The sequence below is a fragment of the Mustela nivalis genome (genome assembly GCF_964662115.1).
Source record: "Mustela nivalis genome assembly, chromosome: 4".
Taxonomy (NCBI): domain Eukaryota; kingdom Metazoa; phylum Chordata; class Mammalia; order Carnivora; family Mustelidae; genus Mustela; species Mustela nivalis.
Genome location: NC_139023.1, coordinates 35,440,999 through 35,461,600, shown reverse-complemented (window position 1 = coordinate 35,461,600; position 20,602 = coordinate 35,440,999). Strand labels below are relative to the sequence as shown.

At 38.6% G+C, this 20,602-nt stretch overlaps 1 protein-coding gene across 1 annotated transcript in view; it reads right to left on the bottom strand.

Moving 5' to 3' along the window:
* Window positions 1–13,062: 13,062 nt before the first annotated feature.
* TMEM156 (transmembrane protein 156) overlaps window positions 13,063–20,602 on the bottom strand; it is a 55,996-nt gene continuing 48,456 nt past the window's right edge. Inside the window, exons 7-8 of the mRNA XM_082728898.1 lie at window positions 16,018–16,120; window positions 13,063–13,631 (exon numbers count right to left, since the gene is read on the bottom strand). Of these exons, the coding sequence (XP_082585024.1) occupies window positions 13,619–13,631; window positions 16,018–16,120 (116 nt within the window). The 3' untranslated portion in view covers window positions 13,063–13,618. The remainder of the gene's footprint in view (window positions 13,632–16,017; window positions 16,121–20,602) is intronic.

Sequence of the window (20,602 nt, the reverse complement as noted above, 5' to 3'; positions counted from 1 at the left end):
AATAGTATTGACGGTGGTGGTGGTGGCATTCTTACTTATTGAGAAATCATTATTTTCCAAACACTGTACCCTCGTGACCTCATTTAATCCCCAATGTCAATCTTACAAGATAGCTACTGTTATCATACCCATTTTACAGGTGGAAAAAATGAAGCTCAGGGAGATTAGGTAATCTCTATGTTTAACCAATGAATAACTGGAAGACCTAGGATTTATGTCCAGGCAGTATATAAAATGCCAGACAGAACCCACGGACAAGCAGATTCCTGGTCATAAAAAGGACATTTTCCCTTGGGTTGAGTCCTCCTCCAGTTAATACGTGGGCTCTCCTCTTCCTATCTTGTGGCTTCAGGCAGAGATAAATTGTTCCACAAATCTCCCTGTCAGAAGCCTAACCACATTTTTCCTGCTGATGCTTCTGATCCCAAGAGAAGGGGGGCAACCTATAATCCCATTCTCCCTCATGTTGAATGACCCATTTCTCACTGAAAACAATGATTGCGTTTTTTGACACTTCGGCAGGAAAGCTCTAGTCTGCTATCTTTGCAAAAAAAAAAAAATCCCATGGCTAGGAAATGTGATAAAGGACAAGAAACCAGATGATGAACTGCCCGGCAGAAAGACTTCGGCCATTTCTGTCAGAAAGAATTATTTGGTCCTAGAGGGCATCTCTGTCAGGGATGTGTGGGATACTTTTGTTTCTGGAAGAATCACAGCTCCCTCCCTCACTTCTTCCAGGTCTTTATTCAAAAGGCACCTTCTCGATGAGGTCTCTCCATGTCAAACCACAACTTTCCCAATATTTCATATTCCCTCTCCCTGCTGTTTTTTTCTCCTTAGGATGTATCACTAGCTAACATCCTGTGTATCTTACTTGTCTATTATCTGTCTCTTGCACTAGGATGTAAATTCCACAAGTCAGAGATTTTTTTTTGTCTGTTACCATGTGCTCAGCACCCAATTCTGTTGCTTGGTGCATAGTAGGTGATCAGTAATTATTTGTCGAATGAAAAAATACATCAAAGTATTAAGTGTACAGTCTGTGAATACTGAATGAGTGGATGGAAACAGCCATATTATAGAGCAATTAATGAGAAAATGTCTGGTTGAGTTATATTATGAAATGCTAACTATAGAAGTAATTGTGTACATTTTAATGGTATTTGATGTTGTAAGACAAACAGATATGATTTGGAGGCTGAGAAATATAGAAACATTTTTTTCCATTAGAATGAATGGAATTACATTTTTTACTTAGAAGAATTGATGAGCGATTTTTCAAGACTCTTCATCAAGCAGGGGTAGATTGTGGTGAAAAATTAAAACCACCTAAGTAAGTACTATACATATACCAATACTGTGGAATAGTATGCAACAGCTAAAAAGAATACAAGGAATGTGTCTTAGTCATTTTGTGTTGGTGTAACAATATAGCATAGACTTGGTGGCTTAAAGAATAAACATTTATTTCTGCAGTTGTGGAGGTTTGGAAGTCCAAGATCAAGGTGCTGGCAGATCCAGTGTCTGGTGAGAGCTGGTAACAAGTTTGCAGATGACTGTCTTCTCACTGCTCTCTTGCATCTCTTCTTATAAGCACATTAATCCCACTCATGAAGGTTCCCCTCTTATGACCCAGTTACCTCCCAAAGACCCTATCTCCAGATATCATCACACCAGGGGTTAGGCTGAATTCTGGGGGGCGCAAATATTCAGTCCACAGTAGGATCGAACAGATCTCTGTACCAACAGATCTCCAAAATGTATTATTGAGTGAAAAAAAGAAATTCACAGTATGGTGGTACTTGTAGAATGTTTATCTAAAATAACACAGGCATACACACTCAAGATACACTACACACACACACACACACACACACACACACACACACACACTATACCCCTAGAAGAAGATCTAGAAAGATACACATATAACTACCAAAAATGCTATGACCAGGGGTGGAAAGTGTTGTGATAAGGTAGAGGATTTGACATAGTAATCAAAGGGAACTCCAGTGTTATTTGTAATAATTAAACATTTTAATAATGAAATTATATTAATAGATGACTTATGTAACAAAATTTTTAAAAATCAAAACAAGAAGCAAGGTGCCTGGGTGGCTCAGTTGGTTAAGTGTTCAACTCTTACTTTTTGGGTCAGGTCATGATCTCAGGGTTGTGAGATTGAGCACTGCATCGGGCTCTAAACTGAGCACAGAGCCTGGTTGAGATTCTCTCTCCCCCCCTCCCTCTGCCCCTCCCCAACTAAAGAAAATTAAAACAAGAAGCAAAAGAAAAATCCTTCTGATCAAGGAGTTAAGGGAAGAGGGACCTACTGGTGACTTAAAATGTAAAAGACACAAATTATTTTTAAATAGAAGCATCAGAAGGGTGAATGAGGGCCTCTTCGTGATATGGATTTCTTCAGCATCAATATTCCTATAGGGTTCTAAGACTAGTCTGGTGACTATATGAATCTCTTTTCGCTTTCCTCAGAGAAGCCCAAGTCAAGTATTCCAAATGCATAGTTTGTAAAGACTGTGATGATGTAAACAGAAAAATTTGTCATTTCCATCTCATTGGAGATGGACTCTAACTTTCTTAGCCAGATAGTCTCTGTAATCTTCCTACTAAACCCAAATAGCTCTGAGATACATAATGGCAACAGAAGCAATTTCAGAAACTTCTGGAGGGAAACACTACACAAATAAATGAGTCTGTGGTTCAGAGTTATTAGCTTGATGCCCAAATGCATATCATATTTGCGAGAAGCAGTTTACAATCTGCTCTTCTTGACAAATGTAGCACAAGGGGATTTAAATCCCTGCATTTGCAATTTCTGTCTCTCCTCCAAATTTATGGCAAAACTGTAGACACGAATAATGTGTCAGGGTTGAATGAATTGAGGTCTCTGCTCTCCTCCTACAGTTCCATTTCACTCAAAGGAGAGTAATAAACGGAAAGCAGAGGAAACTCTCAGTGGATAACGAATCTGAGTCCTAATGACCTTCCTGACTACAAAATGGATTTGTAATTTATTTGGCATTGCCCAAACTATATGGTGCCGGTAATGAGGTGTGAAAACATTTTGGCCACTTTGGGCCACAACTGTACATTTTAAGCATTTCCTCAACAATTCATGAAGGCTCAGAACTACCTTTCCCTAACAAGGTAAAAATTATCCATCAGTGGTAATGAAAGGCTTGTTTCCACCCTGCCCTGGACATTCATTGCCTTCATGGGGTTGTGATTGATTATTAAGGAGTCTTTTTTTTTTTTTTTAAAGATTTTTTTATTTATTTATTTGACAGAGAGAAACCACAAGTACACCGAGAGGCAGGCAGAGAGAGAGAAGGAAGCAGGCTCCCTGCTGTGCAGAGAGCCCGATGCGGGACTCGATCCCAGGACCCTGAGATCATGACCTGAGCCGAAGGCAGCGGCTTAACCCACTGAGCCACCCAGGTGCCCCTGATTATTAAGGAGTCTTGATTGTCCTGCAGCCCCTGGGACCATAGTATGACCATTTATGTCAGATATGGGTGTTACGAGCCAATGCTTGGTATCCCACATCTCTCTTTCCTTTAAAACCACTTGGTCTTTAGCAAGGAATGTGAAGACTCACACTTACTCAAGCAATGTCATGTGCAAATTAGCATGTTTGCTTGCTGAGTAATACTGAGTCTGTCACTTGGCTGGTCATCTCCATCTGCATTTGCTGCGAAGGCAGCAGTTGGTCAGTCATTGTTAGGTCACGGATATCTAAAGAGAATAATACACATCACATGGGCTGAAATTAGTTAGCTTAATAAAGTCCTCCATGTTTTGCATCCAAATGTTGCCCTTTTGTGTCTTTGAGGCAGTCATTCTTTTTCTTAACCAGAGCTAAAACCAAAACAAATCATGAGATAAAGAGAATGTCTGTTGGTTTTCAGGGTATAGGTGTATAGGAATGGTACAGGGTATAGGAATGAAGGGTATACTTATATAAGTCTGGTGAGAGCTGGTAACAAGGGTATAAGTATATCCTTCATTCATTCAATCATCCATCCATTCATCTATCTATCCAGTAGGTCCACAACATTTATTGATAAAATAAAATCAGGCTCAATTTGAAATTCACTCTGCCCTTCTCCCATCCTAAATTAGGTAAATCAGTTTGAGCCAAGAAATCCAGTAGGTATATCCTTGGTTTCTGTAAACATTCACCTGTATGCTAATGCCACCCAAATTTCTACCTGGAACCCTGACATCACTCCTAAATTCTAACCAGAATTGCCTTCCTGCCAGACATCTGTACATCAGTATTTGAATATACCACTAAAAGTAATCTGAACACATCCAAATTGAATCCATCATCTTTCCTTCTCCTCCTACATTCTCTGTTGGATGCACAGTGTTACTTCTGCCAGCAGCCTAGCTGTCACCCTAGGCTGCTGCTTTTCTTTACCATCAATATCAGATCAGTTGCCAAGTGCTATCACTTACTTCTTTGTATATCTCCCTCCACCTCATTGCCTCAGTCTTGTTTCACTTTCTTCTTATCCGTTCTATGGACTAGTGTGATAGATATTGAAGGGTATCAGAATATGGTGCCCCCATATATGACTGTAGGAGCTCAGGATGTGCCATGCCAAAATATGCTGCTTTGGTACGTTGATTATTTTGAGCTAGGCACTTGAAAAAGAGTAAATGCAGGGAAAGGTGTTCTCTGCACTCTCTTATCTGCCTAAAAACAGAACCCCAAAAAGGAACTAACTTGTCATAAATCCCTTCCCCTGGAATTTCATCAACCAGAGAAGATTGATTCTTGTTACTGAAGAGACTAGAAGTGACAGACAGACTTCATCACAACCTATCATACTTCCCATCTGTTCTTCTCAGGGCCCACTCATCTTTCCTAAAAATCATTTACTTTCCCCAAAGAGGCCTATATCACCTTCTCCTTTCCCTACTAACATGGCATATAAGCCTGAATTCGAAGCCACCTCTTCGAGTTACTCCTTTTCCCCTGGGTATCTCTAATGTTACATAAGGTTACAAATTAATAAACTTCCTTTTGTTTTTCTCTTGTTACTCTGACTTTTATTACAAAAGTCTCAGCTAAGAACTCAGAAAGGTAGAGGGGAAATTATTTATCCTCCTCCATAACACCAACCTGATGTCAGGACAGATCCCAGCCCCCTCCAAGGAGGTGGTGTCAGTACGGACTCTCTGAGAGTGCAAGTCTGGGTATTGCCCTGATTAAAACCTTCACTGGCTGGCCTCAGCATTCTGGAAAACATCCAAACAAAAACCTTTACAGTCTGATCCTCCGTTTTCCAGCATTTTAATCAGTTCCTCACCAACTCAAGGGTCTAATTCACAGAGATTCTTGTGGGCAGCTCCTGGCACCATGCCCTCTCTTACTTCTATGTAGAGGCAATTGAACATAGCAACTATAGCAACTGCCACTGTGCATTGACTGGAGCCCATGAAGGATCCTCATGGATTGAAGTATTGAACAGTACTGATGACATCATAGAACAACACATTCCAAAATCAGTATAGCACCATTAGCACAAAAGAAAATGTCCTTTAATGGAATTGCTTTTTGCCTGAATTTTTAAAATTTGGCTGTAGTATAACCCCAAAAGTGGGATAAAACTCCATAAATCCTCCAGTGTCTCAGTCTTTTCTTACTGCAATGACTCAAAAACTGGAATTTAGGGATAACTGAGAAGGGGAAAAAAATTCCTGCAAAGTATGTTCAACCATTAATAAGCGCCCCCCCCCCAAAACATGCCCAGCTTTTTTCAGCTGCAGGAACTTCCCAAACCTTGTGCACTGGAACTCTTTAAAAGGGGATTTATGGTGCAGCTTTTCTCCAGGTTGGACAGGGAAGCCCTGTTCGGGAACACCAGTTAACAGCACCCTGCAGTGGTGCTCCTCTGATTGCAATCTGTCCTCCCTCTATTCCAATATCCTTTGCTATAATAAATCATCTTTCAGTTGTGCTGTAGCATTTACCTACCTGCTTAATCTTTAATTGGTTAAGCAGTTACAAGCTCAAATTATATAGTATGGAAAATATCACAATAGATCACAGTATTGTCAATTTCCCCTGCAAACTCTGACATTCCGAAGCTTAACAAAGCCCATCTCTGTCACACATTAATTACTGCAATGTCCTTGAAATAGAGAATAGCATAGTTATTACTATTTGCAAAGAAAGCATACTTCTATCTCCTGCATGTCAGCCCGTGTGTGTGTGAAAGACATGTAGATCTTAAAGTAGGGTCCCTTTTCTGTCCATCATTACCCAAGTGCCTTTATATGTTTTCCTTCCACCCTGGCCAACTTATCCTTCTCCAGGAAGTCTTCCCTCACTTCTGTCTTCCTTCTTCATTTACGTGCCCCTTGTCTGAGTTCCCATAGCACTCTCTTCATTAAGTCCACAAACACTAATTGGCTAATTTCCAGTTCAGGCATCTGGTTTGGTACTGGATTTTCAAAGATGGATGAAACCAGTTCCTCAAGGGATTAAGCCCCAGCTCAGTCCTTTCCAGGCTGCATTGTAACTGTTTAGGTTATCTGTCTCGGCTATGGGACTGTGTCTGGAATAAGGTAGCTGTTATATTAACAAATGGATGAATAACTAAAAGACCTCCACATCAGCAATACGTTAATAATCAAAAGGGAGCCTGTCTAAAGCTTTAATGGGTAATGTACTCCAATTAAATTTCATTGAAAAAACTGCTAATAAAAATTAAGTCTGGGTGCTGAGATAGTAGGGGAGGTTCCACACCACTCAAATATTGTAGTGGTATTAATTAAACAGGAATTTAATTAATTAAAGATAGAATCTCAAACACTGGCTTATTTAGGGCACTGGTAGGCCAAGCTGGGTCCCAGGGCTCATACAACTGGTTTCCAAGAGAAGCAGAATACTACCCTCTCCTTCCTATCTGACCTCCCTATTACCCCTCCACCACTTCACATCCCATTCAAATGAGCACATTGTATAGAATATGGCCTATGATTTCTGTCTCTGATGGAATTTCTGGCACTAAAACATGCCATTGAAAAAGATCCTTTTTGCTCACATTAATCTAATTGTTCTGTAAAAAAGGCAGTAATTACTGAATAATGGAGAACTTTTCTTCTAGCATTAGTCTGTTATTTAGATAGCTAGAATAAAATAGAAAGTTTATAAAATTTTTTACTGAATTATTTTTCTATTGAATTTTTTTCTACTGAATTTTTCACTCTGAATAAAGAATAAAATAAGAAAAAAAAAACCTTACTATGATGTAATGATTAAGCCCTGTTGGTTGTTTAGACATAATGAAACTTTGTTATGGTACACTGTTTAAAAATAAAATCTTGATTGTCTGTTTGCTAAAATTGGGAGGGGAATAGAGATGATTTCCGGTCTCTGTATAACAAATTTCAAGTCAAAAAATGTGTTTTGGAAACCAGTAGCAGAAAGGGATGGTCCAGGTACTTGATTCACTGCCTTTCTTTATCAATATTTGGGTGTTTTTGCATTGTCTTTACTATCTCTCCCCATAGGGATCATGAGATGAGTGAAAAGATTTTAACTCTTTTAAGTAATTGATTAAAGTTATTTGTTGAGACTGTTTGATGAAGAGCTGAAAGCTTCTTTCTGTGCAACTCTTCTCACAGCCACCAAATAATTCAGTTCTGTGGAAGTACTTTGATACATGTGTAGACACAGGAGAAGCATTTGCACCATAGCGGTTCTTGTGGTAGAGTATTGTTTGTAGTGTACCCTCCAAGCATTGTTGAAACACAGAGATTCATGATACAGAACCCCTGTTAGAAGTGTTTATGAAAGTCATTTGTCTGTTTTGGACAACTTTTTTCCTAAGGAAAAGAAACTACTCTTCCCTACATAAAGAGATGATTAAGGTGCAACAGACTAGAAGGTTAAGAGCATTTAGCTTGAAACCTAGACTACCTGGGTTCAAATCTCAACTCTGCCACTTATTTTTATAAAGTCTTTTAAAAAGATTTATTTATTTATTTATTTATTTATTTATTTATTTGAGAGAGAGAGAATGAGGGAGAGGGAGAAGGAGAGAGAATCTCAAGCAGATTCCATGTTGAGTGTGGAGCCTGAGGCAGGATTCAATCCCAGAACCCTAAGATTACCACCTGAGCCTAAACCAAGTCAGAGACTTAATCCACCACAGGCTCCCCTCAACTCTGCTACTTAATAGCTGCGTGACCTTGAGTAAGTTACTTAACCTCTCTTTGCCTTAGTTTTTTTCACTTGTAAATCAGGGTGATTAACTATAGTCCTTACCTCCTGATCCAATACTGGTCTTTAGGGATCATTGGGAAGGAAAAGAATTTTCATGAGAGCTATGTTTAACCATTAGTAAACCATGGACATGGAAACGTTTTAGTTTGTTACTACACGTTGGATCTCTCCAAAAGGGGCCTAGAAGGTACAGCTGTGAGTGTTATGAGACAAAACCAATGAACTAATCCCTGCCAGGTACTTACAATAGTGGCTGGCATGTAATTAGTGCTACAGTCGCTCCCCCTTATCCAGGGTTCCATTTTCCTTGGGATCAGTTACCAGTGGTCTGGAGACAGGATCTTCCTGAAGAATCAGCATAAGGTCAAAAGTAACCCAACACTACATCACAAGGCCTAAGTTGTTCATGTCACTTCATCTCATCAAGAAGGCATTTTGTCATCTCCCACCACTACAAGAAGAAAGGTAAGGACAGTATGGTAAGTTATTTCAAGAGAAACCATGTTCTCATAACTTTTATTATAGTTCTATTATAATATAATAGAACTATAATAAATATGTAATAACATGATATATAATAATATACTATAATTACTTTTATAGTGATATTATTATCACTGTAAGTATCCTCAATGATTAGCTATTGTTGTTAATCTCTTGCTGTGCCTAGTTTAGATATTAAATTTGAGGTATGTTTGTGTAGGAAAGAACATAGTATACATAGGATTTGGTACTATCCACAGTTTCAGGCAGCCACTGAGGGTCTTGGAACATATCCCCCCACAGATAAGGGGAGACTACGTATTATTATTAATCTCCGTCCCAACTCCTACCCCAAGAGTTGGCCCTTTTGGCGTGTTTGTATGAGCTATGACTGCCCTAAAGCAACCAAAAAAGATAGGGCAGATATATATCTTTTAGTGTGCGTAAAAGAAAGTCCTCCCCGAATGCACAGCTAGAAGTCAGACTTGGAAGTGGTAAGTAATCACTTTGAGAACCCCAGCCCATACACTTGCCTAGAGCAAACCACTTCCTTTCCCAACATTATTTTCATGTAAGGGGGAAATAAACATTTAAAGACAGCTGGGAAGAATCAAGGCTCCATATAAGGATATAAACTGATGGCTGTTGTTCCCAGATGCCACATCCCAGAAAGGACTATCTCTGAAACAAGTTTTTAAACTATACAAAGCAAGTCGTCAGTTGGGGGAGGGAGGAATGAAGGCTTTTTTAGGCCACATTTTCTATTAAGAAAGAGGGAGAGAGAGAGGGAAGAGACAGAGAAGGAGACTGTGGTTTGTACTAAAAAGGAATTAAAATAAAAAGCAGACTCCGGGATCCTGGGCAGTCTGTGAAATGAACTTGGCTGAAACCTTCCACCTCTGGGGCTTCAGTTTCCTCAGCTGTAAAATGAGGACATTACCCAGATGATCTCTAAGATTTCCTGCAGCTCAGACATCCTGACTTTACGAAATAAAATAGATGTTGGATATTATATTCGGCAGGCAACAGAAACCATCTTCTTACAAAGATATTGCTGGTAGCTCACAGAATCAAAAGGAAGGCTGGAGAGCCAGGCTCAGAACCAATGCATTTTGGTGGGAGTTTGGGGTATACTGGGACATCTAAAAGCAGGAATGACTCAACTCTGCTGATGGAACAAATAAGCCCAAGTTGGTATTTTTCCACCTGAACATCACTGCACATATAAATCAAAGTCCTGACATAGAGGGTCAAATTGGTTTAGCTCTGGTCACAGGTCACCCCTTGGCTGATTGGCAAGAAACTCTGATTTACAGTCCCATCAAGACATCATTCCATGGGTGAGAGGTAATTCACTAAGAGGAAATTGGCATAAGGTAATGAAAGAAAAATGAGGTCTACTATGTGGTTCTTCACTACGGATGTTGTGCCTGCTTTTGTAATGTCACACACTGATGCCACTTTTCCGTGTGAGAACAGATGGGCTATTTTTACAGTCCATCTGAAAATAATCATAATTTTACAGGGAGATTATGACAACTCCGTGTGCACCCATCCCAAAACTTTGGGCAATAGCACATACTTGAAGAATAGCCTTAGCAGGCTCCAAGAGACTGTTCTGGGGGAGAAACCAAGCCTGGGTTTTATTTTCAGCCAGTTTCTCTCTGAACGTCTCCATGGAATTGAGGAGGCACCTGCCGTCTTTCCTCTTCTTCCGTATTGTAATATGGAATTATTGCAACAGCCAATATTGCAGAGCCCTGTTTTGATTCTGATAGTTCCTCTCCCCTCCTTAAGAACCAGCAATAATTGACCCTTCTAAATTTGTCACAACGGTCCCATTCCCTTTATCATTGGTTGGTTTAAGATGGCGTCCGTGATCCAATTCCAGATGCTCTGACGTGAGGAGAAATCTGGGGAGTCTTCTTTTAAAGGTTACTTTACTCTTAAAAAGGACATTATGGGCTAAGGATATGATGATTGCTGGCACTGTGACACCATTTTCCATGTCTTCTTGAAACTGGAAGAGGGAACACCTGAGGACAAAAGCCAGCAAGGCGATGATGGCAGAGAGGAAGGTGGGGGGGAAACTTGGGTGCATGTTGGTGGGAGTTCTTGAATTCAAATCTGCAAGCATTCTCTTCAGAATTCCCATTAGGTAAGACAATAAATCTTATTACTTAAGGCATTTAACTTGGGCCTGTTATTATTTACAGATGTAAGGATCTCAGCTGATAGCCTGCAAAATTATTGTCTTCTAGTCAGCAGCCATGTTTAATCCATATTCCCCTCTGGGAACAGCCTTATCTCTCAGGAAGGAAAATAACACATGCAGAGAATTTTGTGAAGTATATTTTTATCAAAATGTTCTGATTTCCCCCTTTCCCATGCATGTGTACTTCATTTTGTCCTTCAAATCATAGAAACATCTAGACTACTTTGTCTTTACTAAAGTACATGATTTCCAGTTCACAGAGGGGTTTTTAATGCATCTTTGGTTATCATACCTGTAGGTTAATTGATAATATATCTTATTTAGATTTTAAAAATTTAATACCTTCCTTCCACTCATTATCCTAAGATCACCACCCATCAGGACAGCACCAATAGTTAGGGATGGTTGTGAAAGACATAGACAGCAAAGAGAAGCAAAATAAAAAAGAAAGAGAGAAGGAAGCAATCAAAGTCAAATTATGAGAATAACTTGTCAGATAATTGAGTCCAAGCCTTTATTCTACCATGTTTCACATGAAGGGAAAGAAATATAGTTGGGAGAGCAAAAGAGAAGACAGACAGACAGAAGCCATCTAATGACAGAAGAAGAAAGGAAAATGCAATTCATATGATATACGTCTTTTGTAAAATTTGACTTTATTAAATAAAGAGTGGATACAAAGTGTATTTTATATACACTTTTTTTTTATACACTTCAACCTAGGACTAAATCCACATTACTCCTGAGACCATAGGCAAATCAGTGAGCTTCTTAGACCTCAGTTCTTAGGGATAACAACATCTGACTCCAGGAGTCATTGTAAGGAAGTGAGACCATACAGGGCACACGCCTGATATATGGGGGATTCAGTACATTGTTTCTTATCCAACAAATATGTATTAAGAAGCTTTTGTGAACCAAGCATCATACCAGCTGCCAGAAATATTATGGTGAGTGAAATCAGTCTAGAAAGGGCAACAGAATTAATTAATAACCATGAAAATAAGTGTAAATAACAGATACGAAAAGGACTATGGGGGCTGAGAAAGTGTATACTTGGGAAGTTTGGTCTCTTCTAAAAGATCAAGAAAAACCATCTTCAATGCTGCTTACACCCACTTTCTTGAAAAGCCTACTCTGCTTACCCACAACCAGATATGATTCACTGGACCGTCACTTCTCAGAAAGAAGCATGGAGCATGTAAATGACATTTACCTTACCCTATTGTGTCTAGCATTATAACTAGTAGTCTGCAAGCTCAGTCTCCCCTATGAGATTATACACTCTTTGTAGGCAGACAACAGGCCATCTACATGTTCGAACACCATACTATCTATTAAAGTCTGTTATTTCAACAAATAAGTGAAATTAGCTTCCAGAAAGCTGCCACAATTTAACAGAATTTGAGGCTTAATTTATGCCTTTTGTAAGCCAAGTTCCCATTGATTTTCAAGTCATTTGTCTGAACATAATAGGCAATGTGCAAGGAAACAATAATTTGGCCTCTCAGAAATGGTATAACATCCATCCCTCAAGGAGTGTGATACCCCTAAACTCCTGCTGAATAATCCCAGAGCTGAGCCTGACTCACCCATTAATCAAGTTCACAGAGGCAATAAAAAATGAGACTACCAGAAGTCCATTTGCCAAATCTTCAATCCCTGAATATTATGATTAGGATCTCACTTTGTGATCTAACAGAAAGACAAGAAGAAGGAAGGAAGAAACAAAGGAAGGGAGGGATGGAGAAGTGGGGAGGGAAGAAAGAAAAGAAAAAGAGTAGCAGGGAAAACCTCCGTGTGCTGAATCATTCATTCCTGTTAGGTTGCTTCATAGTAACTCTGACCCTGCAGAAATCTGCTCAGACAAGCAATTGGAATTCTATAATGATGCCAGGAGATTAAATTCCACCGAAACTCTGGGAAGATATTTTTATGTTTTTCAATGTCAAGAGATGCCTTCTTGTCTATATGTGTTTTATTGTAATTAATAGCTATAATTTTTCTTGACATCAGTGATAGCTACGGAAAATATGAACACCAAGAAGAATCAGAAGAAACATTTTGCTATTAGATTTAAATAGCCAAGCTTCACTTAGTATTTCATTTAAATTCATTTTATTTTGGTATCTTTGAAGTTTTTAAAAACATCCTCAGTGCCAAAAGGAAGCAGAATTTATAAATCCGAACAAATGTATCAATGAACAACCCAGGCCCTCTTAAGTAATTTGCCAAAAAGAAACAATCCATCTGTATACGAAAACCCACCAAGGCAGAATGTGCAATGTGGACAAATGAGAGAAAAGATTTTCATCCTTGATCCTGGGTTTGGTTCCTTTCAAAATCAAAATTTGGGGGTCACTGTCAGCTGTATAATTAACAGATAAGCAAGGACAGTGAGCATGCCCGTGCTGTTTCCATGGGTTTTATCAGCTTGTTTTCCATGACTCATGATGGCTTCCTGGAAAAATTCTTGTTTCTTTGATCTCTTGGGTCAAATGACTGCTCTCAAGCCAATTTCCATCAACCAGTCAGCATTGCTACTGTTTCCTACTGTGAATCCTCAGCTGGACCCATATATTTACTAGTTCACTTATTCCCAAAATGAAATTATGAGTATTCTTCAAAAGGGTTCAGTCCAAGTGGTCCGGAAAAATTCAGAAGGATATTCTGAAGATAGAAGGGAAAAAAAAGACAAATATTATTACCCCAAAAATGTTAAGTGTTACCTGAAAAGAATTAGTGGAGAATAATTTTAAAATCATTTATCAAAATTGTGTCTTATAAGAATCACCAAAAAACTTCCCAATATCCCTTTTTTTAAGATTGTATTTATTTGAGAGAGAGGCAGAGAGAGCGCATGTGTGTGGGGGGTGGGCAGAGGGAGAAGTTGGGTCCCCCACTCACCAGGCAGCCCAATGCAGGCTGGATCCCAGGGCCCTGGAATCATGACCTGAGCCAAAGGCAGATGCTTAACCAACTGAGCCACCCAGGGACTCCCCAGTATCACTGATTAAGAGCTCTTTCCAGTCCTGTGTTAGGCAATGGAGCCTCCGTTATAAACCTAGGAACACTCTGGTTAGTGGTAACAAACTTCTCAACCTAGGGCTCAGGAAACCTAGAATCTTCTTGAGCTTGTCACTACAGTATGTTTGGGTTAATTTCCTCTTCTATAAAATGAAAATGTAGGTGTTCATAAAAATTTCCTTCATTCCACATATACTTACTAAACACCTACTAAATGCTAGACAGCCTTTCCTCTGAATGAAGGGGTCTCTCCATTATGCTCCCTGAGTCCTCTGTGCACACGTCTATCATGTTATTGGAACTCTATTGAAATTAGGATTCCTCAATCTGATTTCCCCACTGACTGCATGTTATTTTTGTCAATGAGCAGCAGACTTCTGGACATACAGTAGGTGCTCAAAAAGATCATGTGAATGAACAAAGGGGATTGCTTCATATGCATGGTCAAGCACCCCAGAATGAGGATCAGATTGAGAGGTTATCAAGCATAATACTTCATTAAAACAATTCTATGATTACATTCGTCTACCTAGCAATTTCTGAGCCAATAGAGGACTCTGATTCCACTAAGACCCAAACACTAAGTCCAGCTCCAGTGTCCCCCAGCTCCGCTTAGGTTTGACCTATGGTGAGTACTAGCACATCGGAGATAGGGACAGCGAAAGTGAAGTACTCTCTTCGGGGCACTCACAGGCTGTTGTGTCACTTGACTAAAAGTCACAGTCCCTATCAGGTAGCCTCCTATTCCATCAGTGTGTGTGAGTGTGTGTGTATGTGTGTGTGTGCCTGCCTCTGTCTTTGTCTCTCTGGGTTCCTTGACCCTGTAGTCTTAGGGAGAATAGCAGAGCCCCCCTATTACTAATTTTAGGGTACTGTATTCTCCTTTTGGATTTTTCCACTTAATAGACCTTTTTAAAAACTCACCTCAAATGATTCCCTTTGAGTATACTATTAGTTTCCTGCTAGATTCTTGACTGATAACTACCCGGGTATCATGAAGAGTAAATAGTGGTGTGTACACACACACACACACACACACACACACACACACACATTCACACTGGAATATTACTCAGCCATAAAAAGGAATGAAATCTTGCCATTCACAAGAAAGCTCATGGAGCTAGAAAGTATTACATTAAGCAGAGAAAGACAAATAGCATATGATTTCACTCATATGCGAACTTAAGAAACAGAACGAGCAAATGGGGGAGGGGGAGAAAAACCAAGAAACAGACTCTTAACTATAGAGAACAAGCATGGTTATGAGAGGGGAGGTGGATGGGGAGTTGGGGGAAATTGGTAATGGGGATTAAGGAGGGCACTTGTTGTGAGGAGTCCCAGGTGTTTTACTTAAGTTTTGAATCACTAAATTCTACACCTGAAACTGAAAAAAATAAAGATGAGTAAATGATCTAGCCTATTGCCACAAAGCACAATAAAAGGATACTGATCAATGCTAGAGTCTTCCCTCTTCCCTGTTATAATTCCGATGCCCCCTACCATAGCTATCCATAGTGCCTTAACGTAATAGCTACTTAATAAATATGTGTTGAATGAATAAAAAATATTTCTAAGACACTTCTGACCACATGAAAATCCATACACATTAATTAAATCATCAGATGTTACATTCAGGGAAGTTCTTAATTTCAGTACTTGAGATTCAATGGTTGTGCTTATAAATTCACATTCTCTCTTCTCTCCTGTTCAGAGTGAAACAATGATTGGCCTGCTGGCATTATGTGCAGCCCAAGCCCAGGAAGCAGCCAAGGGATGAGCTGACATCTCAGGGGCACCTGCTGTTTAACAGACCAAGAGCTTTGTTTATTGATCCTTCCTAGACCTTGGAGGAAATCACGAGTTTATTTCATGTCATCTAATTCATACAAACTGCTTTTGCAGCTCATCACTTTTTGTCTCCGGCACCCAGATAGAAATGAAGGTTGGGATGAACTGTACCTCCCTGAACCTTTCACATTTATAATGAACAAAGGCCAATCATCAGTAAAGCTGAATCATCACTCACCGTGTATACCGATCTTGCGGCTGCACCGTGGAAGAAACTTCTAGTTCCGGTATTGGAGGAAGTCCTTTCTTGACCTGAGTCAAGGGCAGCCTCTGCTTGGTCTCTGTTTGTTAAGAAGGAGAGCTGTTTAGTGGATAGCAATGCAACAACAGATAAAACATTTTCCAGTGTACTAAGAGAACCATGCCTTCCATCTAGCAAGGATATTTGCCATTTTCATCACTCACTAAATTTCCTGCTTAACACCTGGGACACAATTAACCCATTTCTCTTGACTCTGTTGCTTTCATTTCTCCTCTCCTCCCCACTTCCCAAGCATGAGACCGAGACCCAAGGCATGGTTAAAGGAGGAGCAAAGTAGAGAAAAACATTTTTTACATACAATGTCAAGCAGAAAGAAAAGAACTTTTGTAGGGAAAACGGACTGCAAACATTTCCTTCTTTGCATTTTGTTAAAATAGGTCCCTAAGAACTTTTATTAATACCGTCATTGATTTCAGGGACAATTTTACCAAGAAGTCAAGTCCCAAATCAGATGAATTCTAATCTTTCCTACTTTTCTAGAACTATACGACATCAAATCCTTCTAATATTATCTGCAGCTGACTTCAAGGTAGGAGATAAAATTTCAGGCCCATGGCATATGGTATCTTTTTCATTCCGCTGGGATCTGGAGCCTTGCTTTTCTAGTTTTTATATTGAAACTTGAGTTTTACATAATACATGTGGTTTTGGCTTCGCAGATGTCTCTACTTTTTATACAAAGCCCTGGACATGAATGGAAATGAGGTGACCTATAATTTTAAGAGAAGTTTGAGCAGCTGCTTCTTACGCAGACAAATCAAAAGGGAAGATTTAAGTGTAATTAAGAATACGATGCTTATCAAAGAATTTTTTTTAATTTTTTAAAATTTCTACAAGCATAAAAAAAAGAATATCATTCTTCTTATTCATGAAGGTGACTGAACACTGGTATAGATTACCAAGGTAGAAATACTGTCAAACCATCTCTCGGAGTTATATTCTTTAAATTAGAAAAAAAATTAATAAGAAAGATTTATTTTTTGGACTTCATTTTCTGAATAAGGGATACATTCACAAGATTAAAATTTTATAAACTATGAAGGGATATTCAGCAAAATGTCTCCCTCTTACCCCATTTCCTACAGACATCTGCTTTCTACACACATTTTTACCAGTCTGGTAGATGAAAACATAATTCTTTCCCTTCTCCCCTTCTTTTGCTACAGGCAACCAAGGTTTTTAGATTTTTGTGGATAGATATATAGATGATAGATAGATAGAGACAAATAGATAAATGATAGATTTATATACTTATATGTACATATGCTATTTTTGTTTTTCTTTACACAATTGGTACCATACTATACATATGTATGTACATTTAATGATCTAGGAGAACTTTCCCCATAAATGCTCCCTCCTTCTTTTTTACAATTTCCTGGTGTTCTTAGTATGGGTGTATCATCCTGTCTTCAAACACCCTCCTATTTGATTGTGTCTAATCCCATATTGCAAACACATTAGCAATAAACATCACACGCATGTCATTTCTCTCCTATGTAAGTAATCCATAGGAGAAATTCCTAGAAATAGGACCGCTGCCTCACAGGGTTTATGCATGTGTAACTTTGATAGTTATTGCTAAATTACATATCATAGAAATTGTACCACTTCAGCCTCCCAGTTTACCTTAGCAAAGTGCAAGAGTGTGGAGGGCTATCGTCCCCTGCTACGGAGTGTGATGTCAAACTTCTGGATTTTTACCAGTCTGGTAGATGAAAACAGCATTTCAGTGCAGCTTTGCTTTGCATTTCCACCTGCATGTGAGCTCAGTGAGAACAGAGGTCTCTGTTTGTCTCATTGCTGTGTCTCCTATACCCAGAAGGCCAATACTATTGGCACATAGTGGACATCAAAAGAAAAATTCCCTCTTTTGAGAGAATTTATCATGAATGAGACTGAGCAAGCTTTCTAACGTCAAAGAGCCATTTGTATTTCCATTTGTATGAACAGTCCATTTATATCCTTTATCCGTTTGTCTACTGGGTTATGGTCTTCTCTCCATCAATTATTAGAACTTCTTTATTTACTAGGAAAGGCTGCTTATCATATGTGATGAATTGTAAACAATGTTTCCCTAATGGTTTTTACTGTGTACATTCTTTTTCACATAGTCAAATTTATCAGCCTTTTGATTGAGTTTTGTGTCATGGATAGAAAGCCCTATAGTTATAAATTAATTCTACCATTGTTTCTTCTATTACTTTTATGGTCTCATGTTTATGTTAAAATTACAGATCCATCTAAAATTTACCCTAGTATTAGTGGGAACTCTGGATTAAGGAAATCTTCTTTCCTACATGGTTACTCATTTGTCCCAATACCATTCATTCAGTAATCCTCTTTCCTGCTGATTAGACATGACACACTCGTCATTTACGCAAGTCCTAAACTTCCTAATTTTTTATTAGATATATATTTTTTATTTATTATATATTTTTAAAGATTTTATTTATTTATTTGACAGAGATAGAGATCACAAGTAGGCAGAGAGGCAGGCAGAGACGGGGTGGTGGGGGAGCAGGCTCTCCACCGAGCAGAGAGCCCAAAGCGGGGCTTAATTCCAGGACCTTGAGATCATGACCTGAGCCGAAGGCAGAGGCTTAACCCACTGAGCCACCCAGGTGCCCCTAGATATATATTTTTTAAAGATTTATTTATTTATTTGGGAACAAAAGTAGGAGGGACAGAGGGAGAGAGAATCTTTTTTTTTTTTTTAATGTTCAGTTGACCACTGTATAGCCCATCATTAGTTTTATATGTAGTGTTCAGTGATTCATTAGAAGGAGACTCCACACTGAGCAGGGGAGCTAGACATAGGGCTCGGTCCAGGGCTCAGTCCCACAAGGTCCCTCAAGGTCCCCTTAAGATCATGACCCGAGCCAAAATCCAGAGTTGGACACTTAACTGATAGCACAACCAAGGCACCTTTCATTAGATATTTTTATTTACTTAAGTACCTATACCATGGGGAAACAGATACTTCTCTTTATTTTTCTATGTCAGTTTGTTTTCTGGCTATTACTGAGAACTTATTTTTCATCGGGATATGAAAATGACTTTCTTTATGAGTTAGGAAGAACCGGTAACTTTTTATATTCATCTTTCCATTCCAGAGCCTGATATACCATTTTGCTGTTGTTCAAGTCATTTTTATGTCTCTTGGGAGCATTTTTCTGAAGTTTCCTTTAGAAAGAGCTTGTGTCGTTCTTTATATTAATTCTATTCTGAGTTATTTTATCTTGCTATGATTGTTTTGAATGCAGCCATGTCTTCTAACTGGTTGTTATTTAAAGGTATGAATGCTATTGATTTTTTTTTGTCTTAATCTCATACCTTGTCCCTTACTGAATTTTATTTTTAAAGAATTTTTTTAGAGGATTTTCTTAAATTTTCCAGGTGCACAAAAAGTGATCATTTGGCCTTTCCAATGTGTTAACCAGGCATCCCTGTAAGACTCTTACCTAATTGTGATGACCAATACTGCTAGGACAATGGTAGATAAAGTGGCAGATGTAGACATCCTTGAAAGTTCCTGGCTTTACAGACATGCTTTTAGCATTTCCCTGGTAAATATGATTCTGGGTCTTTGTCTGAGACCGATGTATTTTATCATGTGAAGGCAGTACGTAGTTATCTGATTTTTATTGGGGGTTTTAGGAAGGATGGGCCTTATAGTTTGTCAAATGCATTTTTTAGGATGTGTAGAGATAACCAAAGAAATTTTCCCTTTGATCTATTAATATGAGTGACATTAATAAATATGGTGTTCCTATATTCTTGGAACTGTTCTTATATTGTTGGAATAATCTTCTCTTGATCATAGTAGGAGTTGTATGTGTCTGTATATTTACATACATTTTTTAAACTCTGCTACTCCTGGATTTTTTTGCTAATATTTGTTCACAATTTTTGCATACATATAAATAAGATCACTCAGTGATTTCACTTTAGACACATCTTTCTTAGTTTTAAATGTTATTAACGTTTCTTTCACAATAGAATTAGAAAACATCCTTTTTTTCTTCTTTTCTATGGTCAATGACAGTTTAAATACCACTAGAAATAGCAGGTTTTTTTTGGAGATTGGTAAAAATGTTCCTATGAAATGTTCTTTCTGATACATTTTGAGGGATAACTGACAAATTTTCTATTTCTTCTACAATCATTGTTTTGTTTATATTTTCTATTTCTTCTGGTATCAGGTTTTGGAAAATTTTCCAGAAAATTATTGATCTTAATTAGAGATATTAAAAAGTAGCAACTACTCTTTAATGGGCAGAAATAGCTGACTTTTGGGAACTATTTCCACAGACACTGAGGACCCTTCCATTCCTACAGAAATGCTAAAATAATCACCAAAGCTAGAATTTCTTCTTACAGAGGATTTAGCCTTCTAAGCTTTCCTGACTGGCTAGGCAATGATGAAGAAATGAAACCAGTCTCTACCTAGACAAAAGCTCTTGTCTCCTTGCTTTCCTCCTCACAGACCCATTGTGCT